Here is a 26,657-nt window from a genome sequence, read left to right on the forward strand (position 1 = left end):
AGCAAGTTGCATTTAATTACAACAAAGAGGGTTTCAGCCAGTCACATGCCAGCTCACCCCAAACATTATTCCTTACTAGAAGACAGACTTAGTGACACCACATTAAGTTGTATCATTCCTTTCATAAACCAGGACACACAAACACTTCCTGAATGGTTTCTTTAGATCTTTTCTTATATCACCCTAGCGATATACTCTATCTTGCTGTGGTGGTATAGGAAGTCAAAAAGCAACTATTCCCACTTCCAGCATATAAGGAAAAATAAATATAAACAAGGATTAGAGTATCATGAGAGAAGATGAACATGTCTCCACCTCAATATGTCATTCACCTCCACTGGAAAGTGATAAATTAGAAAAAATAAACTTTTTTTTAAAACAACAACAACAAAAAAAAACCCCAAACTAACCAAACAAAAAAAAAAAAGAAAAAAAAACCAAACAGTGGAATAGAGACAAAGATATTACAGTGTGAATGCCAGCTGCTGACAAGCAGGGAAAGTGCATAGCAACGTTCACTATTTTGCTTGTATGGCTTATGCAAGACAAAAAAAACGCATTGAGAGACCGTTATGATTTAATTTTCATGTAACAAGTATAGTAATACCACTGCCAAATTATTGACAAACTTCACGTGGAGAAATGAACTCTTCACCTGGCCCTGCCCTGGTTTTGCTCTGTTCTAAAGAGCAAGATTATAGGTGAACACAGACCTCATTTATGGAAGGAGGAGACCAATCTCATTCCTCCCTGAGGGCAAGCATCCATCCTTGTAGGCCCAAGAGAAGACTTTGTTTTTTGTTGTTTTTTTAACAGCAAAACATCAACAAGGAATCTTTCCTGTTCTCAGCTTTTACATGGATAAGATGATTATTTTAAGGAGAAAGAAGTTTGAACAATTTTTCAGTCTCCTCTCTTTTCTCCCCCACATGGCACAAGCTACTCATTTTGCATTTGGGACTTCCAGCTGGTATCAAGTCCTTTCAGATACACCTGGAACAAGTCTGTCCTCTGATCTGGGCAGCCACAGGAAAGATGCCTTTCACCTGAGCATCTTAGGCACTGAATGCTGTGATCCACAGAGGACACTGGAACATTAAAGTGCTTTTTTTTTTTTTTTTTCTTTTTTTGTAAAACCTGAATGCTTTAAGGGTCATTCATCCTATATCCCAAACTGGATCAATAGATAACATACTATTTTTAATGCTCAACTACAAACGACTTCTGAGAAAGAGCAATGAAGACAAAAGAAACAGGTTTCCACAGAACATTTAAGTTGATGGAAGAGAACTGAATGACTGGGAGAGACCTTTTACAGTTAAAACACCAGGCAGCACAGGACACTTCACTAGTACCCAGCATTGTGCAATACTGCATAATCAATCTTGCAAAAAGGATGGATATGAATAAAATCTGTAAAGACAGAACAAAGAACTTGTATGATGAAACATAAAATATCTGATAAAATAAATTATCTCTGCTCACTAAGAGCAGAACTAAAAGAAGCTGCAAATTCAGAAAGGGGAACAAGCACCGAGCCTAGGACAAGAGCTCCCAGACTTCCCTGCTTGGATTCCCATTCCTGGGGGTTTAGCCCAAGTAAGACACAACTCCAGTTCTAGAAGAGAGAACAGAGGTTACAAAGTACTGGGACAAAACAATCATCTTCACTAAAGCGAAAGATTTCTTGCCTCATTAATTTCACATCATGTAATTAGTAACATTATCTGAATCCCACCTAGATTATCTCAGTTTAAGTGAGAGGCTAGCCAAATCTGTTCACCCCATGAATCCTTTCTTGGTCATAACAGAAGTATAAGATAAATCAGACAAAAGAAAACATTGACTTAACTGTCCGGGTATGAGAGAGTATGGTGGGGCTTGCTTTTTGTTTTAACTGTTTGTACCACCTTGGTTTTGTATTGTGATCAATCTTCTTGCATATCCAACTTTCACCATTTAGTATGTCATAACCACTATTAAAAAAAAAAATAAATCAAGAGGATATGCTAAACAACAAAGATTTAAGTTATGGAAAATAAGGATGAACACATTGATACAGGCTTGCAATTTTAATTTTTAAAAGGCCCCTAGGGTGGGACTAGCTATAGATGGCATCATGCTAATGCAAATAGAAAATAGTTGTTAAAAAAAACAAAACCAATTTAAATAAGTATGAATTCACACCATACACATGTCCATACTTAATAATTTTCTACGTTAGCTTTGTTTGAACTATAAATCAAATCTACACTACTAAAAATCTGGTATGTGCAACATTAACCTGATTAAAGCATTTTATAAATACAAGCTTAGTATTGCAACATACTTCACTACTTAACATACTGAAAAAACAAGTTCTACATTTAAAATTCTGATGTAATAGAATTACAATGTCTGCCAATTAACACTACAAATGGAAAAATACTTGCTAATCTTTAACATTATTGAAAATGCAAATATATTTCATTTTTGAAAGAAAATGATCTTGTTTATACTACTGGTGCTTCTTTCGACATTTGTAGATACTACACTAACAAAATACAAACTTTGTAGTAAGCTTACAACATGTACTTCTCAGAGGCAAAAAGAAAAAAAATCTGTTTTGTATTTATGAAGGAACATCCATTTATTATAAAACAAGATAAAAGATATTAGAATTAAGTTGAAACAAGGCAACATTAGAACAACCACTTTAGAGCTTTGTGAACGAAGTCTAGTTTTAAACTTGCAAATCAAGGTGAACGTAGCTCTTAACATGCTGTCCTCTTCTCTACAAATGGGATGAAGTAGAGAAGCAAAGCTTCAAGGTATAGGGGTTGGAGCCATCTGTCAGGAGACAACATACAACATACTCAGGGCATTTTACCCAGCATAGCTGTCCTGCTGGTCAAAGTCGCCTCACATAATCTGACAAGTTTACAAATTCTGTAGATTTAAGGTTCACACCTCCCTGCCTACCCTACCCCCACCTGTGGCCTGCAGACACCAGATGACCTGTAAGTAGGTGTTATTATAGTCTACCATCACTTTTTAGACATAAAAACAAAGCGATGGATCTGGTCACAAGGAGATGCAGATAGAATTCCAAATGCTGTACTATACACAAGAAAGGCTTTACCATTATCACTGCCCCTCTTCCTAGCTGAACTACTTACAGAAGTACTATTTAACAAGCCATGTGTTTGACTGAGAACAGAACAGCAGGATGTCCAGCACAGCTTGAGGTCTCTCCAGAAAGCCAAGCATAAACCAACCCCCCTCTATTTGGGAAGGCTGCCAAGCCCCCCAGATGGCAGCATACATTTGCCTCTCAGGTAGCAGGAGATACCTCCTCCTGGGTCAGCCAACCTCAGACAGTATTATTGCAGTGAGTCTTAACCAGCAGGTCTTGTTTTAAAATACTGTGTTTTCCTGTGGTAGCTATATTTGATTGTATGTTAGGGTTTGCCTTTTTAACGTTGAAAGAGTAAGTTCTTCTGCTGTTATCACCTCTCCAAACTGAGATAAATCTGAAATTGTGAACAGTATGTTATCAATAATATCTTGAAAAATACTCTGCCCCTGAAGTAATCTCAGTCCGTTATTGAGAAGGTGGACCAAACGGGTGGGGGCATGCACAGGAAAGATTTAAACACTTGACAGGGAGATCAATTCATAGCAGTTCGGAGAAGGGAGTTTAAAATAGTATTAGACATCGGGCTGGATTCACAGTTATGTCTGTGAACACCCAGAAAAATTGCCTTTAATCTAGTAAACTATCTTAATTGTCCAATGCAGATCTGGCCTATTATGTACTTGTTTAGCCAGTGAACTCCCCTTCCATTCTTATTAGTTTGGAGCTAAATTCAGTTTGGCCTCACAACTTCTGATTTGAAAGAGAATCCACTACAGGAGCAGCTAAATTCAGAGCAGTAAGCCAGGTAACTTAAAGAATCTTCTACCCAAAGATATTGCAGATTTCTTTGCATTTATTGTGAAAGACATAAAAAGCTTCAGTAAGTCATTATCCTTAGATTTTTATTTTGATGACAGTGGATTTTAATGCTTTTCCTGCCTGCCTTCTTTCTATCCTAAACCATTTCCCATCCCAGCATTGTTCTGTAACTTCAAAGTCACAGAGCGTATTCTGAGTTCTATAGGTTAACTCAAAAACTAAGAAGAAAGAGTGCCATTTAGATAGAAACTAATGGAACCTAAACTAGAGCTTAAATACTGTAATATATATACTATTTGTATACTGCAATATGTATACTATGGTATACGTGTATATATATATGTAAAATACAGCATATATATATATATATATAATAAGAATGATGCAGTTTTTAGCTGCAGACTGAGTTGCTGAAGCCTCACCTTTTACAAAAGCAGCAACAGTATGAAAGAAAAAAAAAGAAAAAAAATATTATAGCAGTCAGACCAGTGAAATCCACTTACTTGGGACTCTTATCTGGTAGTGATTAAGTACAGTGAGAGCTTCCACTGCATCTGTCTTACATTCCCATTCCAACAGACCAGACAGTGTTTTGGCAGAAGCTGTCAAAAAGAGAAAGTAAAAAAGGAAGGACGGGATCAGTAACGTCTCCTGACAGTGTATGCTCTTATCAAAACTGGAATTCAAATAACTACCCAAAAAGGTCAAGTTTACTTACGTTTTGGGTCAAACACTTTGTATTTAATAAAGCTGAGAACTTCATGATCCTCACATAACTGTCACAAAAATAAAATAAGAGATAAGACCAGTAAAAATGTACATAAACACATTAGTAAAAATTCCAAGTTCCTAGAAGAGACACACAAAAAGGGAAATATTGACTCTTTAAGAGAGATTCCAAAACTTTATGGCAAATTACTATTTAAAAAGTATATTTAGATTGGTAACTCTTTAAAATACCATTTCATAGTATGCAAAACAAGGCTCCTATACCTGTTCTGTCCCATGATAAATATGATTGTATACGCACAAAAATTGTTAGAATACCAGTATCACTACTACCTCAAACAATATTTAAATAAAAACAAGTTCTTTTTGACGTTCCCACTTCCATATAGTAGCTCAGAAGTTGTACATACGAGTACACCGCTCATGAACCAGAGTTGACTTTCAGACAGAGCTTGAAAAAAAAAAAATAATAAAAATTTATTGAACTGAAAAAGAACTCATTGAAGTTCATTGATCAGTTTCACCACTGCCTTTACTTGAGAGTCCCAATATTGCATGTTTTAATTAAGCATCCAGAGTTCATTTAGGACTCAACTATGCAAACTGTTCCAAGTGCATAACATTCTAGCAGTCATTAGAGTAACCATTTCAGGGAGCCAGTAGATCTATTGTGAATTGTAGTCCTAACTTTCTCTGTATTTGGTTTGTATGAGTCTTTTCCCCTTCCTCCACAAAGAACACATTAAGCTTCTCAACTTGATTTCCAAGACCTTGTTTCTCACATAAAAATAAATAAATAAATAAATATTGAGATAATAATGCCAGGATGTGAAAATATAGCAGCTCTCTATATAGAGAGGCTACAAACTTATTTTAAAAACCAGTTTTCTTCCAGTCCCTATGCTGTAACTATCCCAGTTATTTCTTTTTAAAAGTAGCAGAGTGTAAGGCTAGCACAGAGCCCCAAAGCACTATGTGTCACAGTCACTTCAACTGCCTACCTTTACAAATGTTTCTTCAGTTACACACAGGGGAACGTTATAGTAATGCAGCACACAAGAGGGTGGTTGGATGATGTTCTTTGATGCTTGGCCAGCGCTGGTGAAGCGATTATTCTTACTCATTGCAAAATCCTTGTAACTACTCGTGCCATCCTCCAGTTCAAATATCTGGCTTGGAACTACTGAATGCTGCTTGGAAACACTGGGATTTAAGGATATATACACACGTATAGTTAAAGTTTCTTAAATTACTAAGACTGGCGTACATTGCACACAGACTATTACTCTAATTAAAACAGAGCTGACGTTTCTTTACAACAATTTGAAACAGAAGAACAAGATGGGTTGGATTTAACACCTTCCTTAATAAAAAAAAAAGTAGAAAGGATGGATAAAACACATTAGGGAATACAGTTCATTAACAGCCAATCCATGTAATGCCCATATGCTTTATTAATACAAATAACAATAAAAGTATAAATAGCAATAAATAAATAATAGTTGCTAATTGGAAATCAACTCCAACAATGATAACAGAACAATGCGATATTGTCCATTTGCAAACTCATTCCATCTGCCCACTGGTAGACTACTAATCTGATAAAACATATTTACCAGACATTAAGTCTCTTTCCAAATAGCTTGACATTGTTGAGATGTGTGACAGCTCTTTCCACAGCATACTCATCACCCATTTCAACCAGTGCCGTGCCTGGAATAGTCTTCATAAATTTCACCTAAGACAGATAAGGGAAAAAATGACATTGCAACAAACAGCCCAACCAAGAGTTTTATAAGTTATATGGAAATATTTTCAGACCATCTCAGCCAGGTTTTTTCCAGAACAATTAAAATGACTATAGTAGTTTCCAAGTTTCTAATAAATAATGCCTTACCTTCTCAATGTTTCCATACAAGCAGAACAGGTTGAAGACCCTTGAACAGTTCATCTTTAGCTGATGCAACCCACTAACCATGACAACTGACCCGGAGGGATTTCCACCATGCATGTAAGAGGAGGATGCTTGGGGCAATGGATAAGCAACAAGTTCCGGAGTGTCCCGAGATCCCATTCGGTACCGGCTCGGCAAGGGCAACAAAGGACCGTGTGACCCTAAGGAGAAGACCATTCTTTCATATTGTTTGAAACAAGTTTCACGACTTAATTATGCATTAAAGCCCATATATATAGTGCATATTTTCAGGGGGATGGAGGGGAATGTTACAGCAGTTTTCATTAATTCTTTTTCAAATAAAAAAAACCCAAAAAACCAAAAGCAAAAAAACCCAAAACAAACCAAACACCCCCAAACCCCGCAACCAATAAAACCTCTTCTATTCCCTTTAATGTTCGAAGTCTTTTCTTACATTACCATACAAGAAGGAGCTGCTTCAGGGTATTGTTTTTACACACAAGAGAAAAAAAGGTATTTCAGTAATTAAAAAAATACCATCTTCCCTGCGCCATACAAAATATTTTAACATAAGCCTATCAGAACCTTAAAATAAACCTTCAGCAATATCACAGTGTCTACTTATAGAGCTACAAGACACCAAGAAAGAATATTACAAAGTAGGGAAAACAAACCAAAAGGAGTGAACTTTTAGCCAGAGGTCAGGAGAGAAGACAGGGCTCTTTTCCAGAAACAAGAGATTAAGTCAGAAAACTGCCTTCTACAAACAGCTCATTTGGAAGAAAGAGGAATACTTAAACACCGCATTAATGCAAAATGAAGCTGTCCCATTTTTCACAGGTAAAGTGACAAGTTTCACTGAAATAAACAATTTCTTTTTCTGTTTTGTTTGTGTTCTGTTTAATTAAGAGACATTACTAGTAAGCAATACTTCTGTTTATAGAAAACATCAGTATCATAGACCAAGGAGAGGATCCATGTTTGCTGAGACAAAAATAATGTGAAATTCACATAAGCCAAGTACAAAAGGAACTTTTTGTTCCTCCCCCCCCAGCAAAAAGCAGTAATGAGAGGGAGACAGTTGAATAGGAGGAGAGCACCTCGTTACTTAAGTTTAGAAGGGTATATCAGAAGAATGAAAAAAGAACATCAGTGAATACAAGGCAGAACTTGGAAATTCTGGAGATTTGAAGAACCTTTGGAAAGAGTAGGTAGAAGGTCAACCTACATTGTAAAATACCATAAATAGATTTGCAAATAAAGAGGCAAGACAAATCGCATTGCAACTGACAGTTAAGAGAGTAAATAACTAGAAAAGTCACATCTAACTGGGGACATCAGATTCCCAACCCCGAGGACTTGGTCCAACACATGAAAGTGACAGCAGACCTTCACTTACAGATAGCGCTGCTAACAACTGTAGCAGTTTAGATCACTAATTGCAGAACATCATTCCCATACAGTCACATAGCTATACCTTTTCAGAATTAGCTAAATTAGAAGAAACGCAAAGGCTACGATTCACAGCTTTGCATGCAAGAACATCAAAGAGCTCTGTGTTGCATCAAACCATCTATCAAGCTACGTTGCCATTTTCTAGAAAAAAACTGCTTTTCTAGTACGGGGGTCATTTTCCATCCATTGCTAGGGTGATGGCAAGTGAAAGGAAACATTCTACCAAGGAATAAATTTGTAGAGCCAGATGTTCTCCATGAAAGAAGAGGTGCAGCAATAAACGCACAGAGATTTCAGTGAATCACTCGCATTTTCAGAACATAGACTGACAGCACCACATGCACAGCACAATTAGGAGTCCACAGTTAAGCACTGATTGAATATTTAGAATTCCATATAACATATACAGAAATCATAACCACCTGTCATCCTATGTTACTTACCATAACCATCATGTCTAAATGATGATGGGTGCTCTCCCAAAATAGCTTGCCTCTGGCGGCCCTTCCCTCTGTCTAACATGTGGGAAGGGAAAGAAAATAGTTTAGTAAAGCACAACTATGCACTCAACTTCTTCAGTTAAGACACAAAGCTTCTGGTTAAGAAGCAAAAAAGTAATTTGAGTCCTTGTTAATTTTATAAACGATTTCTCCTTCATTATATGTCTAAAACCACAAGCTGTAGCCCTGGGACACCAAAATTAAAAGACTGCCATCTGTATAACAAATTGCACTTAAGCTGATTGGAGACAGTGGCCAATGAGGAGATGCAGACATTTAAAGTTTATGGAAATACCCAATAGTTTTCCTAAACAGACACCACACCTTAGCATAGATAGCACCATACAGCAGGATTTACCTATGTGTCTCTTAAAACAAATTTGAAATGCAGTACTTTTGAAAGACAGTACCTGAATCATAATATTAGCTTCAACAGCAACACATTTTCAAAGTGGGCTTCTTTCAAGAAGTTTCAGCATAAGCCAACAACAACCTGTATTACATGGTTTCATAATCAGTAAACAGAGAGCGTTACATGTGCGTACATATATATTTACAGAACACCTAATTATTTATGGGCATGCTGAAAGGATTGTACATTATTGCATTATCAGCAGCACATAACAGTTCAACTGAAGAAAAACATCACTGAATAATGCACTAAAACAATGGTCAATCCTTTAAGAAAACCCAGTTGTCTAGGATATAAAGTTAAGCAAGGGGTCTACATTACTGGAGGAAAGCAGTGCATCACAGCCAAAGTTTTTTTCTAATCAGATCCATGCTGTATGGCAAAGGAAATCTAAACTTCCGGATTTCTTTGTGTTAAACAACAGTCAATTTCTCACAAATAAAAAAGCCACGTTGAAAAGATAGGGCAAGACAATTTATCAGTTTACAACAGTTCCCAGGAAGTTTAAGTATGACTGCTGAAAACGGCAACTCCAGCCCAATGCAGCCGGAGGTATTTCCCCTGAAAAAACAGGGACTATTCGCATCGGACAGCACAACAGTGGGAGATGAAAACACATGTGCCCCTTCTGCTCAGGATTTAGAGGATAGGTTCCAAGTCAGGTATTTACTTTGGCAATAAAGCCTGAAGAGAGAACAGCGCTGAATGCCTTCAAATATATAGAAGAAAGATTACTTTAATGAACTTTTGTTTTTCCATCCCCTTTTCAGGGTAACAGCTCTGATTCTTGACTCTAGAAAGCAAATGGGCAGTCATATCAAGTATTTTAAATGTTTAGACTGCATGCAGTAATCATCTTTCAGGAAAATTAAGTTTATAATTCTAGTCTATGGAGATAAATCCTTTGAAACTGCACACAATAATAAAGGACCATATTCTTCAAATAAAGAATTCTGGGAGAACATAGTTTGACAAACTTTTCCTCTTCACGATGGTGTAGCCCACTGCTCTCTCTTTGCCCCATACTTGTTTCTTTCTTGAACAAAGTCCCTCAACTGTGCCAGTACAAATACTCATGTAGACAGGCCTTGAAACATGATAACTGATCTGTGTTAAAAATAATTCTGAAAAGATTCTTTACAATCTAGTTTAAGTTTTGGGTCCATTGTGTTTTGGATTTGTTTTTAAATCAGGTCTTTGAGTCGCTGCCTATGTCGGTATTACCACCAAAGCACAGTTTGAGCTCTCTGGCTAAAAGCACGTAGAGTTCTACAAGTTAGGTGTTTTTTTCCGGTTCAATTTAATGTGGTATCAGTTCACAGCAGCAAGCACTTGTTAGGAAGTTTACTTAAGTGGAGAAATACCATGAGGAAGTCTGTAATTTGTTACCACGAAGAACTAAAACTAGTTCTTAAAAAAAAAAAAAAAAAGAGAAAGGAAATCATTAGCAAAATGCATCTCCTTCCCAAGATTTGAGGTAGAGGGGAAAATTCTGAGAGGATGTATTAGCATGCCTCTCCTCAGAATGAAACTCCTTTGGGCTAATATCTTGTTTGCTGCAGTCAGACCCCTACAGTTCAGGTCACATTACGTTCAAAAGCCAAACAACACTGCTGCAAGGGGAAGAAAAAAGTCCTGGATTACTTTCTTGGCAAAACTGTTCGAGATGCCTGCTTTCTGAAGTACATTTCAGTGTTCATTCAACAATTTATATTCCCATTTTCTAGATAAAGGGATGTGGGCCACAGTAAATAAAAAATCATGCTATATACAATATCTATATATCATGCTATAATGTAAGTCCAATTATTTTCTTCTTATGTGTAGTAGAGTGATGTATAGGAAATAAAGACAGGCTGTCAAAGTAACAAAAGGAAAACAAAAGAGTAGAGTGAGAGTTCTTGAGAAAGAGTGAGCTGTACCTATCCTAAGTTTTTCATTTTCCACTGTTATCTCTAGCCTGAGGAACATTTAGTTCATACAGCCGTATCTATCTGTGGAACAATTACATAATGTAATTAGATGGACAACATTAAAAGTCAGCCTCCAAACACTGCAATGACCAAAAGATACGAGGGTCACATTAATCCTTCAGGGTTTTTTCTTGCCCTTGGGTTTCTTCAAAACCCCCTTTTTTTAACTCAGGAATTTGAGAAAAAAATTTGATACAAATAGTCATAATCTACAAGCCACAACCAGTACTGTAGCTCCCTTGTTAACTTTTTACAAGAACTTCATTTTGAAAATTCAAGCCCTAAATTTTTAGTTGTACAACAGTTTTATAAGCCCAGCGTCTCTGCAGAATTACTCTGAAAGTGCATATCACTCGAGACGGCCAAAGCCCTGGTTCTCATAAACCTTTTGATAAGGAAATACTCTATCTTGGACACGTTGTCATCACTTTTCTAACTTTACATTGCACACATTATTGTACATGTTGCTGAACACTGCACTCAATAATTGTTACAGATATATATATATATAAACAAACACTTCACAGGAGTTAGGCTACACAGCAGTTTGTCTTTACATGTAAAGTCATAGTTTCCACTGACATGAGTTAAGCTCTGATAGTTTTTACAGCTGAGTACTGAAGAGACAGTATGCCTGTACCAACTCTGAATCTCCCTATTTTAATACTTAAATATAACTGAGGGGACCTATCTGATATTGCACTGCTCAGTTCCAACTATCTACAGATACGGACTAAATTTCCCTACTACTAGACAATATTTACACTGCTAAGACTGAATCCAACTCTCGCATACAGCATGTAATAAAAAGATTACAACGTCGATGGTATCAACAAGAGAGGTTCTTAATTTTGGAGGTTGTCAATTTTTCACTTGTAATTTTAAGGGAAATAAGATCAGCATACATACAAACTTGAACAGAATGAGTACAGTCTATCATGTTATCCATCCCACACAAATCTGAAGTACTGAAAAGTGTCCTCCTTTAAAAACTTGTGGTGGTGGTGCATGCAGTATGCAGACATGGTGAATTGCAAGTCTGAGTTTTTTCAGAGGGTTTTTTTTTGTTTGTTTGGGGTTTTTTTTGCTGATGCCGATGTGGTGCATGATGAAGTGTAGAGTCAGCCTGCTGAAGTCCTCTATCCTTCTTAATGCCTCGTCCAACATAGGGGAAAAGAGTCCTTTCGAAGGAGAAGCAGTGTGCAAGTTTGTAGTTTGTAAGGAATAGTCTGTACCAGGTTTCCTCTCCTCCAAAGAGAGAGAGCTGCTTGGAGAAATGCAAGTCCTTGAGAACTGCGAAGGTGCTTGCAGGTGTGGGCTCCTTGTTGAACTAAGTGGCTCAAGCACACGGCAGTAGGGGGCACTAGGGCTCAGGGTTAATGTCCTGGCTTGTGAACACAGCCTTCAGCAGCACTGGCGTGCTTTGAAATTACTACTGGCATACAGCCTGACCACGTATAAAGGATTCTCATTAGTACAGTCAAACATCTACAGCGATAACGTATGAAAACCTACCTCGTCGGCCCAGATATGGTTTAGTGTAGTCCCAACTATCGTTGTCGTTTCTAATAACATTAAGTCGAGTTGGCTGTTCAAACAAAGTAAAAGTGAAAAAGGTTAAGTCTTGATTATATATATTTCTCTAGTAAAGTTACAAGAGAAAGTTCAAGCATTACCCTTGCATATTCAATTTTTAGCGTGCAGCATCCTGCATAGATATCTGCTCCATTGAGTGCAGCCTTTGCCTTCTGGGCACAAAACACTGATTCAAACATACATATCACGTTAAGGATCTTTTTGCCCAGATGCCTCATTCATGACCCTTTCTTCAGATACGACTTTATTATTGTAGCCTGCAGATATTTCACTATTGTATACCTTACAAGAGCTCTATACAGACTTCATATAAAATTACCAACAAGTGTATATGGGTTCAACTTATGTAAAGCATACTTTTTTTGAGATGTAAGCAGCACGTTATGACACCATTCATAAATTAGTAAAGTCTTCAGTGTGGATTATAGATGCAAGCTTTGTTTATGGTCTGAACTTATGCTGTTTGGAAGGGGATATTCTGGTGGATTTAGTAATTTTCATCAGAGGACACAAAGTTAGCAGCAAATCTAGAGAACATTTGAAGGGAAAGTTGAAGCTGCATCATTTGGGAAGGGATCAGAGCTCAGGGGTGACATGGTGTGACTTAAGACAATGCATCCCTTCTCACAGCTAGCACTCGCTAAGGACTTGTGGGTAGGGAGAACATGAACTCGGTAGTTATCTTTGAGCAAAAAGAACTAAGAAAGAGTATGCCTTTTTTAGCTTGGTAGCCAAATAAAACCACAGAACTAAGAGAGAGAGTTTGCGTGAAGCTATAATTCATCTTGCATCAAAAAATACAACAAGCAGATGCTTTAAATGCACTGCTCAAGGCAGGTGCATGTACCTGGCTCCAACGTGTACGTTATTTCATATCCTCTGCATACTCCAAGATTAGTTCCATGACTAGCAGAAAAATATACCTGAGCCTTGGCACAGGGCAACCCATGATCTCATACATAGTCAGTAACATACGGTGTCAGAAAGCCTGAACCTTGCAGACGACCAGACATTTTACACCATTGTTTGATATAATTTAGTGAAATTTGGAAGTCGTCTGTATCTATACCATATACCTCGTCTTTTACCACATTCTTGCGGCCAAACTTTTTCCAGGTTCATGTAAGTTCACTGTAGAATTTAAGAGTGAGAAAAGTTAAGCTTCCTAGACCTCTAAGGAACTGTTTGACACTGGTTAGAACTGTGGGAGCACATCTGCAAAAGTAATGGTTACTGCAATTATCATTGAAATTTGAGTAAATTCCACAACTTCCCTAATCTTTCACAAGATGCAGAATAACGCCCAACTGTACAACCCATCTGATCCAGACAACATCGCTTACCACAAACTCAACACACTATCATAGGTAAGTCAAACTACTGTCTGTTAGGGCACACAGTTTAACCCTTCAACATAGATAAACAGCAACTAGTCTGCTTTGACAGAAGTTAGGGTAATTCTTTTTGTCTGGCAAATCATCAGTGCAGCCACCAGTGAAGTCATATGTTACAGAAGTGACCCCTAATAAAGCCTGCCACATCAGTAGCACCTGAAATCACAAAAGAATTTCTGAGATTTTGGTACAATTTTGTCTGGATAACACCTCAGAAATGGAGGGTAATCAGTCTCTAGGAAGAGGGCTATCAGAATTTTATAGACTCAGGTGTAATCATATCAGACTTTGGACTTTGCAAACCACAGTAACACATTAACAACTCTGAATGTTCATCCCATGTACAACTTAATGCTACAAATACAGTAAACAGTAGGATAACAGAGCAGGGAATTTCCTCAACGTGATAAACAGGTCAAGGAGGCTTAAGCTGGTCTTGTGCTTTATTAAAGTCAGAATAGTAAGACAAGTGGTATATATTGGAGCTATTTTAGAAGAGTCTGAAGAAGTAAAACTGCACCTCTGCAATCCCTTACCAGAGATTACTTGAGTATCAACACAAGTAAAAGCCATGAAACATGCGTGTAACGTGTTGTCAAATCTATGACATATTTCATGTATGCAATTATTAGCCTTAGGGCTGCCTATAAACTTTGTTATCAAGACCGTTGTTGACAATGTCATTTTCCTATAAAAATGCAGTGTTTAAGTGCTATTAATGTCTATATGTCTTAAAGACATAAAGAAATTACCATGTCTTAGACAGAAATTAAAAAATAATTTGGTCTCAAAATTACACAATATTTTTCTGACATTTTCATGTTAAATCCCATCTGCAGTCAAGAACCTAAAGAAAAAAAAAAAAAAAAAAATCACACCAAAAAAGGATATTCAACCATTGCTTGTATTCCATTTCTCTTGAATATAACAATGCGCTGAACTTTTCCAACAGGGTTGCACACAGTATACAAGACATCCTAAGGAAGAAGAAAAAAATATTTTATTCAGATGTGAAATTTCAAACACTTAGGTTCAGAGAACATTTTCTTGCATTGGCATTTAAATGCCAAAGAGCAAAGCCTTATTAGCTTGTCATTTATAATTTTCCCTATGTAGTTTATACATTCATGATTAACATTTATATAGATTAATATAGCACAGTCAAATCTGAAAAACAGGACAAAGCTTCTATAAGAAGTATCCACGCAAACATTAGTTAGTTTAACAAGTACCTTCAACTGTGTTAAAACCCAGTTAAAAAAAAAAAAAAACACACACTTTTAAGCATGCACTGTAGTAGTTCTACCAAAGCAGAGACACAAAGTCACACTGCACATTTTATTTCATAAGACTCCAGCAGCTGAGGGTTTTTTAATCATTCATTTCAGAACGATTAAAACGAACAATATCCATTTTCAGAAGAGTAACCAGGGGTAGTCCATGATGTAAGCTTAGGTAGCTGATCAAAAGGAAAATTTCAATGGTATTCACCTGAACCAAAGACACTGCAAGAGGTTGCTGTGCTTCTCCACTTAAGGCAGAGAAAACTTCTGACAGGAAACACTGGATTCATGCAAACTCATTGTTAACACCATTTCACCAGCATTTGTCTATATTGCAAGGAAACAATGAAATTCAAGACCATCTTCAGTGTTGCAGGGGAACAAAGCGGTAAGGAGAAAAGCTCACCTTACTGCACATCAGGCCAGGGTTATGATGTGGTGCGAGGAGGATCTCAAATAACAGTCAATTACACCTAACAACATTTCAAAATCCTGACCACTGAAGTGTTCAAGTATATTGCAAAATATCTGTACAAGACTGGACCATCTCAAAAAGCCTTTTTTTTTTTTTTCATAACATGCATGTTACTTAGGTGAAGATGGTGGAAAGCTTTGGTAGGTGAATTTAATTCCTGACTCTAACAGCGTACAATTTTTACAAATAGTACACAATGGAAGTAATGTAACAGAAATTGCTGCTCCCTGCCTTTTATTATTTTATTTAAAAAAAAAAAAAAAAAAAAGGAAGAAGAAACATACCACTGTAATTGGGTAGAGAGGATTCTGAATTGACAAGAGGAGAACTTTATTTCCACCAGATGGGTCATCAGTGTTCCCTGGCCGAGTAATCCTCTTACTTGTTGAGTAGTTGAAAAAGGCTTGCTGTCCAGCAATGTATACAGGTTCATCTGCAGCAAACGTTACACATTTCTTCGCACTTTCTACATTTTCAAACTCCACCAAAGCTTGGCGCTTAAATGGCATCATCATGACATAGCTGGTGAGAGAAACATTACAGTAAGTTTTCCTCTATGCTTACTCAAAACAACTCAAAAGTCCTGTAACTGTCATATATGATCTGTTTTTTCTAAACAATTCCTAACAAGGCCATAAAAGGAACGTAGGTCTCCTTGCTCACACTTCCCAAACCTGGTCAACACATTTCTAAAGCATTTGTACAAAACAAAGAAATGCAGCTATAAGATAAATAAGCAGTAAGTTGTTTTTCTGAAAAGATTTAATGCATAAAACCATTTAACCAATACAAGAAACAGTTAATAGTTTACTAACTTACTAGAACTACAATTAGTATTACAAAAAACCTGCTAAAGCAAATTATGGGGGAAAGGATCAAAGAAAATGCAAATTATAAAACACATTCAAAGTTGATACATTAAACATCTTTAGTAACAGCTGTTGCTTAGAAATTTAAAATACTATTTTTGACATAAAATTACCTTAGAGGAAAGAAACAGAAGTATTCTAGTTAACCAAATTCAGACACAGAAAAAATCAAGAAGCTTTGTCAGCTGATTAAATTTTTGTAAAATAAAACTCTCAGGCTAAAAATGTACCTATGTGCATTCCTGAACAAGCTTGAGCTCACTTCATTTTATTTATTTATTTGAAGACACTGGTACAAGTTTAATTCAATTATTTGAATATTAAGGCAGTGAAAAATCCCACTGTAGTATTTACAAAGCCCTATTTTACTTCAATACGTGCATTTACTTTAAAAGAAACATGCTTCCAAGAAGAAGGACTCAAAACTCAGAACAAGCTGACTTTACCCAGCCGCTTTTACTATTTGTTCACAGAAGAGGAATCTTTAGGCTATATAACCTTTGTAGGGGCTTTCTCTGAATAACCATCTCATTCTGAAGGTCCTACATATATCTCACAAGTACTCCTACCATTCAAAACCATGGGCTTTACCATTAACTAAGTTCTAGATTAAATAATTATAATAGCCATTTGAAGCAAGGGCCAAGAGACTTTTAAATAACATTCCCAGCTTGTCCATATGCTTGACATACCATATGGTTCCAAACTTTTCAAGAGCTTCCACAAGATCTGCTTCCACAACTGATTCACACAGCCCTCGGACATGGACAACAGGAGAAACAGAGACTTTATGATGAGTTCCCCCGGCATCCTAGCAACAAAATGACATTTTAAAATTCAACACAGAACAAGGAATACTGATACCATTAACTAAAATTAAATATTTGGCAGACACTACACTGGGTCCAGAAGCAGCCATCTAAATGTACAATCCAAGCATGTTTTAAATAATTTAACTTTTCTTTCCAGATTGCCAAGTTCAGTTGCTAAGTCTACTTAAAATAAAACACTTCGCAGATTTAATTAATGTGTTTGCACAGGCAAGTTTTTTCTAAAATATATATATATAAGTGCCTATTTAACACTGGGTTGAATCGCAGGTCTTCCACCATATTCGTTAAAAGCATAAAATACTTGGAAATATACAATAGCTAAAATATTTCTGACACTTCCTGTTTGATCATGCCAATATTTGTTTGAGACAGGCTGGGGGTATTAAAAAGCAAGAACAAACAAGGGCCATCAGTAAACTGGATGAAAATTGATTCTATTTCTAATGCATGAGGAGCTGTGCCACACAATGCAAGAGAATGCCAGCTCCATACTATACTTGAAATAAACCCAACCTCCCTTCTAACTCTGAACACCCTTCATATATGTTTTTAAAAGCTTGCAATTTCTGTCTATACAGGCATGCTCTCTCTTTTCACCCCAAGGCTGACTACCATGACAGATTCAGCTGTTGTACATTAGCACACAGAATTCCCACTAGGAACATTTTTCAGAGCTACTGCTATGACTTCAGACAGTCTTAGTTCTGTGCAACTGCAGAATACAGGTTGGAATCAGCTCATCTTTCCACGAGAAGCCTGAAGTAGGGCTGAGATTCACCCTATCTATTCTATCTATCCTATCACCTATCTATCTATGGGAGTAAAAAAAAAAAAAAAGAATGAAATTGCATAAGCCAATAATGAGAGATAATCAAAGGAAGATTAGAGATAATGAAGGGCATGCTAAAATATACTGTAATTACCAGCTTCCAAATTTCATATGTAACAGCAGTGTAACGATGTATTCAAATTTAGCAACCACATCTATATGTTTGATCTAACAGATGAAGTCTTGTTGATTTTTCACTTTTTCCTAAATAGTAGCATAGCATCCTCAGGACCCAGAGATTCATTCTCATTTGTAGCACAAAGGAGTATTCAGCTCTAGTAATTAAGTAACCACAATGATTGCTACTACTAAGACAGACATTCCCGTCTTCCCTATCTGTTTGAACTACAGATTCAAGTGAAAAAAAACCAAACACATTCCAGATAACTCCTCATTGAGTCTTGTGTATTTAATTCCTGTGTTCCATACACAATTACGTATTTTTTCTTTAAATCGAGGATTTGACCATTCTGTTTGAACCAAAAGCCAGTCCTTCAGACTTTATCAGGCATCAGAACAATCTGCTGTGTAATTTTTTAAGCTTAGCTTACATTTTATTCATTTGCAGTATGAAAGCATTTTAACTGGCAACACATTTCTTTGAATACAAGCTGTAACAATTGTGGGAAAACACCACTAATGGTATTTGCGTAAGATACCATGTATCCTGAATTTATCAGCTGAGGTCCTACAGCAGCAGCAGTGATCCAAGTAGTCATAAAAGGTTAATAATTTGAACTGCAAATACCCGGGCAATTGCAGAAGGAACAGAACTACAGAGAGGTTTTTATTTTTAGCTTATATGTTCTTTATCCACATACGCACCTGTCAAAGCTGTAAGAAGGACCTAAGGAAACCTTCAAAAGAAAACTAACAATAATTACCAGGTTTTCCTGCAAAGTCTCTAAGGTGTTAGATAGCAGGCACCTTTACTTTATTTACAGTCTACAGAACGGTCAGAAGTTACTAAATCATTAAATTCATTGCCCTGCATACTTGTTACTATATTAAGATCCCAGTTAATGCATTTTCTTTTCTTTTGTTTTCTTTAATGCATTCAAGAAACCTCACCTAAAAATATTTCTGCCTAATCAGATGGCAAATATAAGCAATAATTTTCTCACTGAAGCAAAGACTTACTACAAAGATCTACCTTACTTAATTAGCACCCGCATACATCAAGTCAAGCTTTGCAGAGAGCACATCATAATGGAACAGTATTTTGTCCTCCATCCCCTTCCCAGTTCAATCTTCTGTTACAGTTTCAGTTCATGTTCCTGTCATGCACATCCCTTTGTATTTTTATTTGTTAACAGTCCATTTAAGCTTGCCTAATGAAGACAGAAATCTAGTAGTACAAACTCTCTAAAAGTTTTAAGACTTTTATACTTGCATCTTCATATCCCTTATACGTGACTTACAGAAGTGTGGACACCTGTATATGTATGTGTATCTGGAATTATGCTCAGAACCATCAGCAAAAACAAATTTTGCTTTCTTTTGTGGTTAAAGCAACACTTGGCTTTCCAAGCCAAACTTCCTTCTCCTATAACGCCATATAGAAAGCATCCTTTAGTAAGGTGTTAGATAGTAGGAGATTTAGCAAGAATCAAAAGTCACAACACTGCTGTTATTGTAGTAACTTGCACAGAAGCTCAAGAAGCAGGGCATTGAAAAAAAAAAAAAAAAGCAAAAAACTAAACAAAAAACCCCACAAAAATCTTAGTTACTTGCCATGAAATTAAGGACTTATCTACATAGGATTTCAGAAACAAATTTATACAGCTAAAACCACTGAGGTTATAAATGGCCAAATCGAAGGGCCTCTACTTTACTCAGAATAGTTTCTAACCAGCAGCAGCAAAGAGCAGCACAGGAGCTGGGCTAAGTCAGTCCAGAGCCAGGAAGCCGCAAGCCAACATTCTCAGAGCATGTTGGTGAAAGACACAAGATGAGCATGTGCCGCAGGCATATGTTTGAGTGCAAAGAAGTCATCACGAACGGCAGACATACGTATTACCATCAAACAAGTTTTGCAGCTACCAAGCTGCAGTATCGAGCAAATCTAGAATGATCCTTGATTTCCTCTAAAAGGAGGAGAAATAAAACCACTAGACCACATGAAAAATCAAACATGTCTGTAAGTGCAAAGCATCTCCACAGCTCAGGTCAGAACATACACAACTCATCCAACTGCTGCCCTAATTTCTTCCCAGAGATGAAAAATACACGGTTTTGACCAAGACCTCTTGAAAACTACACGTGCCACAGCTGGCACACAGACAAAGGTTACATCAAAGCATCTGCTCACATACAGATTAACCACCACCAGTATTTCTTTGCTTACAAAGGAGTCTTTCACTAACTCCAACTCCCACGACGGCACAAAAGTCCCATGCAAAACTCTAACACGACGCTTGCACTCCACAAAGCCAGGAGAACAGCTTAGCTAACGTTACTGCTATACCCCTTAATATATATGGCTTCAGGGTTTTTGAAAGCTCAATAATAATTTCTTGAAGAATCATTAGCTGGAGAGAAAATGCAATTACTAAATAGATACTGGAAACAGAATTCCTTTCCAAGTGCTCAAGACCAGTAACAAGGACAGAAAAGTTTTCCCTCAAGAAAGAAGCTAGGAACATAAAAATGCTTAACATCGAAAGTGAGCTCTGTAGAGAGCGGAGGCACGGAGGGAAGTACTGACATAACCAAACAGATGAAGCACAAACAAGTTAATTCACACATATAAGAGTGCGACAGAAGCAGCTTCAAAGAATGACTGTAGCATTCTTTCATGACCTACATAGTTCTAGACAACTTTTAAAATGTATCACTGGTTTCTTGCCAATAAATTATGATTTCCCATCCAAAAAGGAAGAAAGTCATCATGGGCTCTAGGATGATGTCTCCCTTGCTCACCAATTCCCGATTAGAGAATTTTTCACTGTTTGCACATAAATGTGTCCCTTATCCTTTCTCCAGATACTTTCCAGCCAGTATGTTCACCTTAGCTCTGTTAGCTTGTACTACCTTTTCTGGCCCATCTGCTCCTTTACTGTTTCTCTGCTTACCTCCTCCATCTCCCTTTTTCTCCTTACTGGAAAAGGATGGCACTCCTTCTTCATGTTCCCCCACTAGGGATGGTGTGATGAAGAAAGGCCTTCATAGGCAGATACACAGCATTTCATGCACACTCTTCAACTTTCAACTGCTACTTCTACTACACAATGATGGCAAGACTTAAAGCTGTTTGCCCTGCCATATGCCATTCCTGCTGATCACACCTGTCTGACCTGAGCAGTTCTGTTTCCTCCTTGCAGAGACCCCTCTCTATGCCACCTGAAATTCCTGTAGCTTTGCAGTGACAACAGTATTTCCAGTACACAGTGAAGTAAGACAGTGTCTCAGAAGAACTAAGCAAACAAGACAAAGTTAAGGTTCCATGGCAGTAGAATAATATACCAGTTTTGTACAGACTGTATTTATTTGTTATTGTTGGTTGGTTGGTTCGTTTGGGGGGCCGAGGGCTAGGCATGAGAAGGAAGTTAAGGTTAATCACTCCATATTCTGGAAGGTTAGCTGGCAATTTCGTTTTGTTTTGGCTGTGAAGTTTGGAGTATCATTTATCTTGTTTACATGCATACTTCTTCCTAGCACTCTCTACCACTGTGTCCTTTCAATGATTATAACTGCTACAGAATGGAATATCTGCACTCTGGCCCCTTCTGCTAATTCCGAATCTGCCCTGAGGTGCTCAGGCAGTCGGAGTGCATGATGGTTGTAGGTCCCTTCCAACTGAAATACTCTATTCTATTTTTCTCCCTGGTCAGCACAATCTGAATATCCCTTTTAAAAAATAAACCGAACAAAAAACACCCCAAAACAAAACCCCACAAAACACGCAGCATCAGCAGGAGATTCAATCAGAGGCGCTGGAAGAAGAGCTAGCCTGAAGGTGATGGTTACTTTTTCAGATGGAGAAAAAAGGAGGGAGGATGATTTACACTTACTCTATAACCGATTTCTAGGATGTAGTTCATTTAAGGAATGGATGTATGAACAAGCTGCTGCAAAAGAGGTCAAGATCTGAACTCCTTGCCATCTAGCTACTGTTAACACAACTGCCTGTGACAGACATGAGGCAATCAAGTTGCGAAGCAAGCTGCTTTCCATTTACCGCAAAGGAAGAACACCGTGCACCAGAAGTTACAGCAGAGTAGCTGAGAAGCTGAAAGTTCACATCCCTCTCTTACCTTGCTGTAGCTTGTAGTTATGTTTGTGTATTTAGACACCCCAACTGTAAGAACGGGGATAACAGATCTTCCTTACTTGACAGAAATATTTTAGAGTAGGTACATCAGAGACAATGAGGCAGGTAGATGCTACAGAAAATACAGGTTGTATAAAAATACATCATTAATCAATGAAACTGAAATTTAAGGGAGGGGAGAGGGGAAGGAGCTGAAGAGTCCTCCAAAGACCCTCAAACGCAGCTCTTAACCCACATTCTCCCAGTGTCCTGACCCTCTGCTATACCACAATTCTGACTCCTCTGCCAAGACTTCACCACCACTCAACACTGCCTCTGTAAGAGTCATTCTTCTAAACCACACTCTCCTCCACAGCATACTCCTGCAAGACAACTTCCGACTCCTCCCCTGGTCAACATTCTGGTCTGTTCCTGGCTCTCCATGCTCCTCAGCCTTGAGATGAGCCATGAGGAAGAGGACACACTTCTGGGCTATGAGGAGTGTCCACACCAGTGGGAAACAGAAAAAAAGGGAGAGCAAAAAAGATTTTGGGCTTCCCCATCCGGATCTTGCACACAGACTTCTACGCACCCATTTGAGAAAAAAATCCAGAACTTAGAGGTATGAAGGGCTTATTCAACTCAATGAAACAATCTCAGAGGAACAGGAAAATGCCACAATAATGAATATAGCCCAGCAGGGAGACCCCACCAACCTGCCCACAGGGTCCTACCACAAAACAGCTTTTATACAAAAAGAACATACAGTTCACCCACAGGACACGTTAGGAAAAAAAAAAAGAACAAACCAGTGAGGCTACCAGACTCCTACCTTTTTTTTTACCCCAGTCATCCATTTCCCCATTTCTCCTTTTAATTCCCCACTCTCTATAGTTCCTCCTACTTCATCTTTACTTACTCATTTTCTTCTCTATTCTGAGCAACCCAGAATACTTACACTTCTTCCCTCCTCTGACCCTGCCTTCATCTTATGTCTTTGCCCTGAACCACATACAACTTTTATAAGCTAAAAACATTTCCCTGAAGAGAAATGAGTAAGATAAAACACAGAATAAATAAATTCCCTGCACATTTTTTAATCTATTAGAGACAAAAACTAAAATTCACATTCATGGAATTGTCAGAGTTGGAAGGGACCTCTAGAGATCATCTAGTTCAACTCCCCTGCTAAAGCAGGATTGCCAGAGCACATCACTCAGGACGGCATCCAGGCGGGGCTTGAAGATCGCCAGGGAAGGGGACTCCACAACCTCCCTGGGCAGCCTGTTCCAGGGCTCTGCCACCCTCACCGTGAAGAAGTTTTTCCTCACATTTGAATGGGACTTCCCATGTTCCAGCTTGTGCCCGTTGCCCCTCGTCCTGTCACTGGGAACCACTGAAAAAGAGTCCAGCTCCATCCTCCTTCAACCCACCCTTTAGATACTTGTAAGCATTAATAAGGCCTCCCCTCAGCCTTCTCTTCTCCAGACTAAAGAGTCCCAGCTCTCTCAGCCTGAACTAACTCAGCCTAACATTAACTCTAATGAATAAATAGATGCTGGCATTTTGCTATTATAAGTCCCACATAAAATTACTAAAGTGCTCAGTCATTAATTTTTCACACATCCACTTGATATTATAGCTTATTTGTAAGAAACCAGTTTGATCTTTACCATCAGGACAACTTTTGCCTCTCCAATAGTGGACCAGCTTTGCCAATAAATCAGTCAGCGACCATGCACCTCCCTGAGGCACACTGCAACTGACAAGCTACCTACAGATGTGTAGCAAGTCAAGAACATGAGGATTTTTTTCAGTTCCTTTACTCAAAAGACTCAGCACATGCCATTCTTGAAATCTAATATGTAAAGTTACAGACATTCTCCATACTCTTCTTAACTTAAAGGGCAGGGCAGTCTGTCCTGCATGTTAATTGGGATAAACTGAGATACTGAGATCAACATGGATACAGAGCCAGAACCCAGAATGAAAGAAAAAAAAGAACTAGTTGTATTTCATAAAACATTGCAGAAACAAGGAAAGGCAGGAGCAGTATCTTCTTCCTATCTGAAACACTGAATGATGTCCAGCTCTCTTACATGACAAAATTTCAAGGTAACTTAAGCAAGCGTAAGAATTTCCTTCAGAACTGGCCAAGAGAGAGCACATTGCTAGCCCTTGACCACAACAGAGACAGTGCTCTCTCACAAGAAACTACAGAATTAAAATGGTTCTCTCCAGAGATGTATCTTTGTTCCAGCTTTTCAGGGAACTTTTGTACTAATTTAGTAGGTACCCTCTCCACCAAGAGGTTTAACCGATGGAGAGATGCTAACAGCAAATACTCTCTCATTCACTCATCACAGTGATAAGCAAGTTCATTTTAACAAATCATGAAACGGAGGTATTCCAAATTTCAAGGTCTGCCATTAAATCAATGTTTTCTTGATCTTGCTTTTTCAACTAAGAAACAGAATGAACCATCAAGAAGAAAAATGGTCACAATCAGCTGGACAATTAGCTTTCTTAGCAGTAGACCCAAAAGTATTGTTAGCCCAAATTTATGGCTCAAGGACTATCTTGATACTTAGATACAAGTTCATGAAGACTAAAAGGTATGTAGCAAAACATTTAGTGAACCAGTGCGCTGCTTATTAGTCTTGTTCATATGGGAGGGAGAAAGTAGAAATAAAGTGAGTTTAAAGAGGAGTCAATCATTGAGGATCAGCCTCATCGCCGCATGCTGCCAGCCCCAAAGGTGAAACAGAAGGATGAGAGGAACCCTCTCCCTGGGTTTCTTCCCCTGCTCCGCGTTTTTGTACTTACACCCAGCAGCGGGGCAAGCACAGAACTTGCAACGGCAACATCCCCAGAGGCGAGGGGCTGCCCGTGGAGCAGAGGCAACCTCGGGACCGCCAGACCCGACTCACGTCTGTCCAGCGGACTGGAGCTCGGTCCCCTTCCCCCGGCAACGCAGCGAGGAGCAGGCACCGCCGCGGGGAAGAGGGAGGGAACGACAGGCCCCAGCCTGGCCCCCCCCCGCCATTCCCGCCCCCCGACCACGGGGCGGGAGAACTCCGCACACACACCGGAAGCGCCTCCATGCCCGGGGGAGCAAGCCAGCGGGAAGGCCGCGGGGGCGGGGGGGTGTCCTACCTCCCGCCACCTCGCGAGGAGCGGCGAGAGACCCCCGGTAACGGGGGAGGGGGTGTCACGAGCCTCGCCCCAGGGGCGGGGGGGGGAGGAATGGGGGGCGCGCAGTCGCCCCCCGCCGGCCCCTCTTACGGAAGGTGTCGTGTGTGTGTCCCCCGCCCCCCTGAGGGAAGGCGCCCCCGCCCCGCCGGCCCCCCGCGTCCCTCACCCCGCCCGAGAAGCTCCCTCCGCGTGGCGCGGGCAGCTTGTCCCGCCGGCTCTCGCTCTCCTCCGCCCCGCTGTACTCGATCTCGCCTTCCTCGGCGGCAGCACTAGGCTTCAACCGCTTGGCCTGGCTCTCGTAGGCACCATCCTCCTCGTCGTCGTCCTCCTCCTCCTCCTCCTCCTCTTCTTCATACCGCTCTCCAGACGACGGCGACGACATGGCCGCCAGAGGGAAGGGAGGACCCGGCTACCGGTGGGGGGAGGGGGCGCGGGAGCGGGGTCGGAGCCCAGCGGCGACAAGCCCAAGCGATGCTCAGCGCTCCGTCCCCCCGCACACACCCCTCCCCGCGCCGGGAGCGGGTCCCGCCTCCCCCCGGGCACCGGCGCCGCGATTGGCTGCGGGTCGGGGAGGGGGCGAAGGCGCCGCGGCGATGGGTCGGCAGCCGTGCCCATCGGGCACCGCCATTGGCCGGCGAGCGCGCCCGTCACGGCACCGCGAGGCTGCCTCGGCACCGCCCCCTCCCTGGCGCGCCGAGGTTTGCGGGCTCGGAGGGGAGGGGAACGGAACAGAACGGAACGGAACGGCCAGCGGGGGCGCGCGCCCGCGGGAGGCGGCGCTAAGGTCCGCTGGCGGCCTGGTCCGGCCCTTCCCCCGCCCACGGCCCCTTCCCCGGCCACCACCGCCCACCAGGCCTCGTCGCCTTTGTCTCCTTCCCGGTGTCGCCGACGAGGCGCGAGGGCCGCGAGGAGCCGTGTCCCGCCTGCCATCTGTGAGCTACCGAGGTCGCCGAGCTGTCGCGGGGCCGTGAGGCCGCGCCCGAGGCGCCTGTGGAGGCGCAGACGGTAGC

At 39.8% G+C, this 26,657-nt stretch overlaps 1 protein-coding gene across 2 annotated transcripts; it reads right to left on the minus strand.

Moving 5' to 3' along the window:
- HNRNPLL (heterogeneous nuclear ribonucleoprotein L like) lies at positions 1 to 26,029 on the minus strand. 2 transcript variants are annotated; one of them, XM_074150356.1, is made up of 14 exons: positions 25,814 to 25,957; positions 23,734 to 23,757; positions 17,231 to 17,349; positions 15,954 to 16,191; positions 14,803 to 14,888; positions 12,598 to 12,694; positions 12,437 to 12,509; positions 8,480 to 8,551; positions 6,564 to 6,781; positions 6,283 to 6,404; positions 5,668 to 5,869; positions 4,656 to 4,713; positions 4,441 to 4,539; positions 1 to 2,829 (listed from the first exon to the last, which is right to left on the minus strand). In XM_074150356.1, the coding sequence occupies exons 4-14, from the start codon at positions 16,182 to 16,184 to the stop codon at positions 2,774 to 2,776; spliced, it is 1,314 nt and encodes a 437-aa protein (XP_074006457.1). In that variant the 5' UTR covers positions 16,185 to 16,191; positions 17,231 to 17,349; positions 23,734 to 23,757; positions 25,814 to 25,957; the 3' UTR covers positions 1 to 2,773. The 2 variants fall into 2 exon arrangements, with proteins under 2 accessions (XP_074006457.1, XP_074006456.1); XM_074150355.1 differs by lacking the exon at positions 23,734 to 23,757 and having other exon boundaries at positions 25,814 to 26,029.
- Positions 26,030 to 26,657: the final 628 nt, after the last annotated feature.

The sequence above is a fragment of the Numenius arquata genome, chromosome 7 (genome assembly GCF_964106895.1).
Source record: "Numenius arquata chromosome 7, bNumArq3.hap1.1, whole genome shotgun sequence".
Lineage (NCBI taxonomy): Eukaryota > Metazoa > Chordata > Aves > Charadriiformes > Scolopacidae > Numenius > Numenius arquata.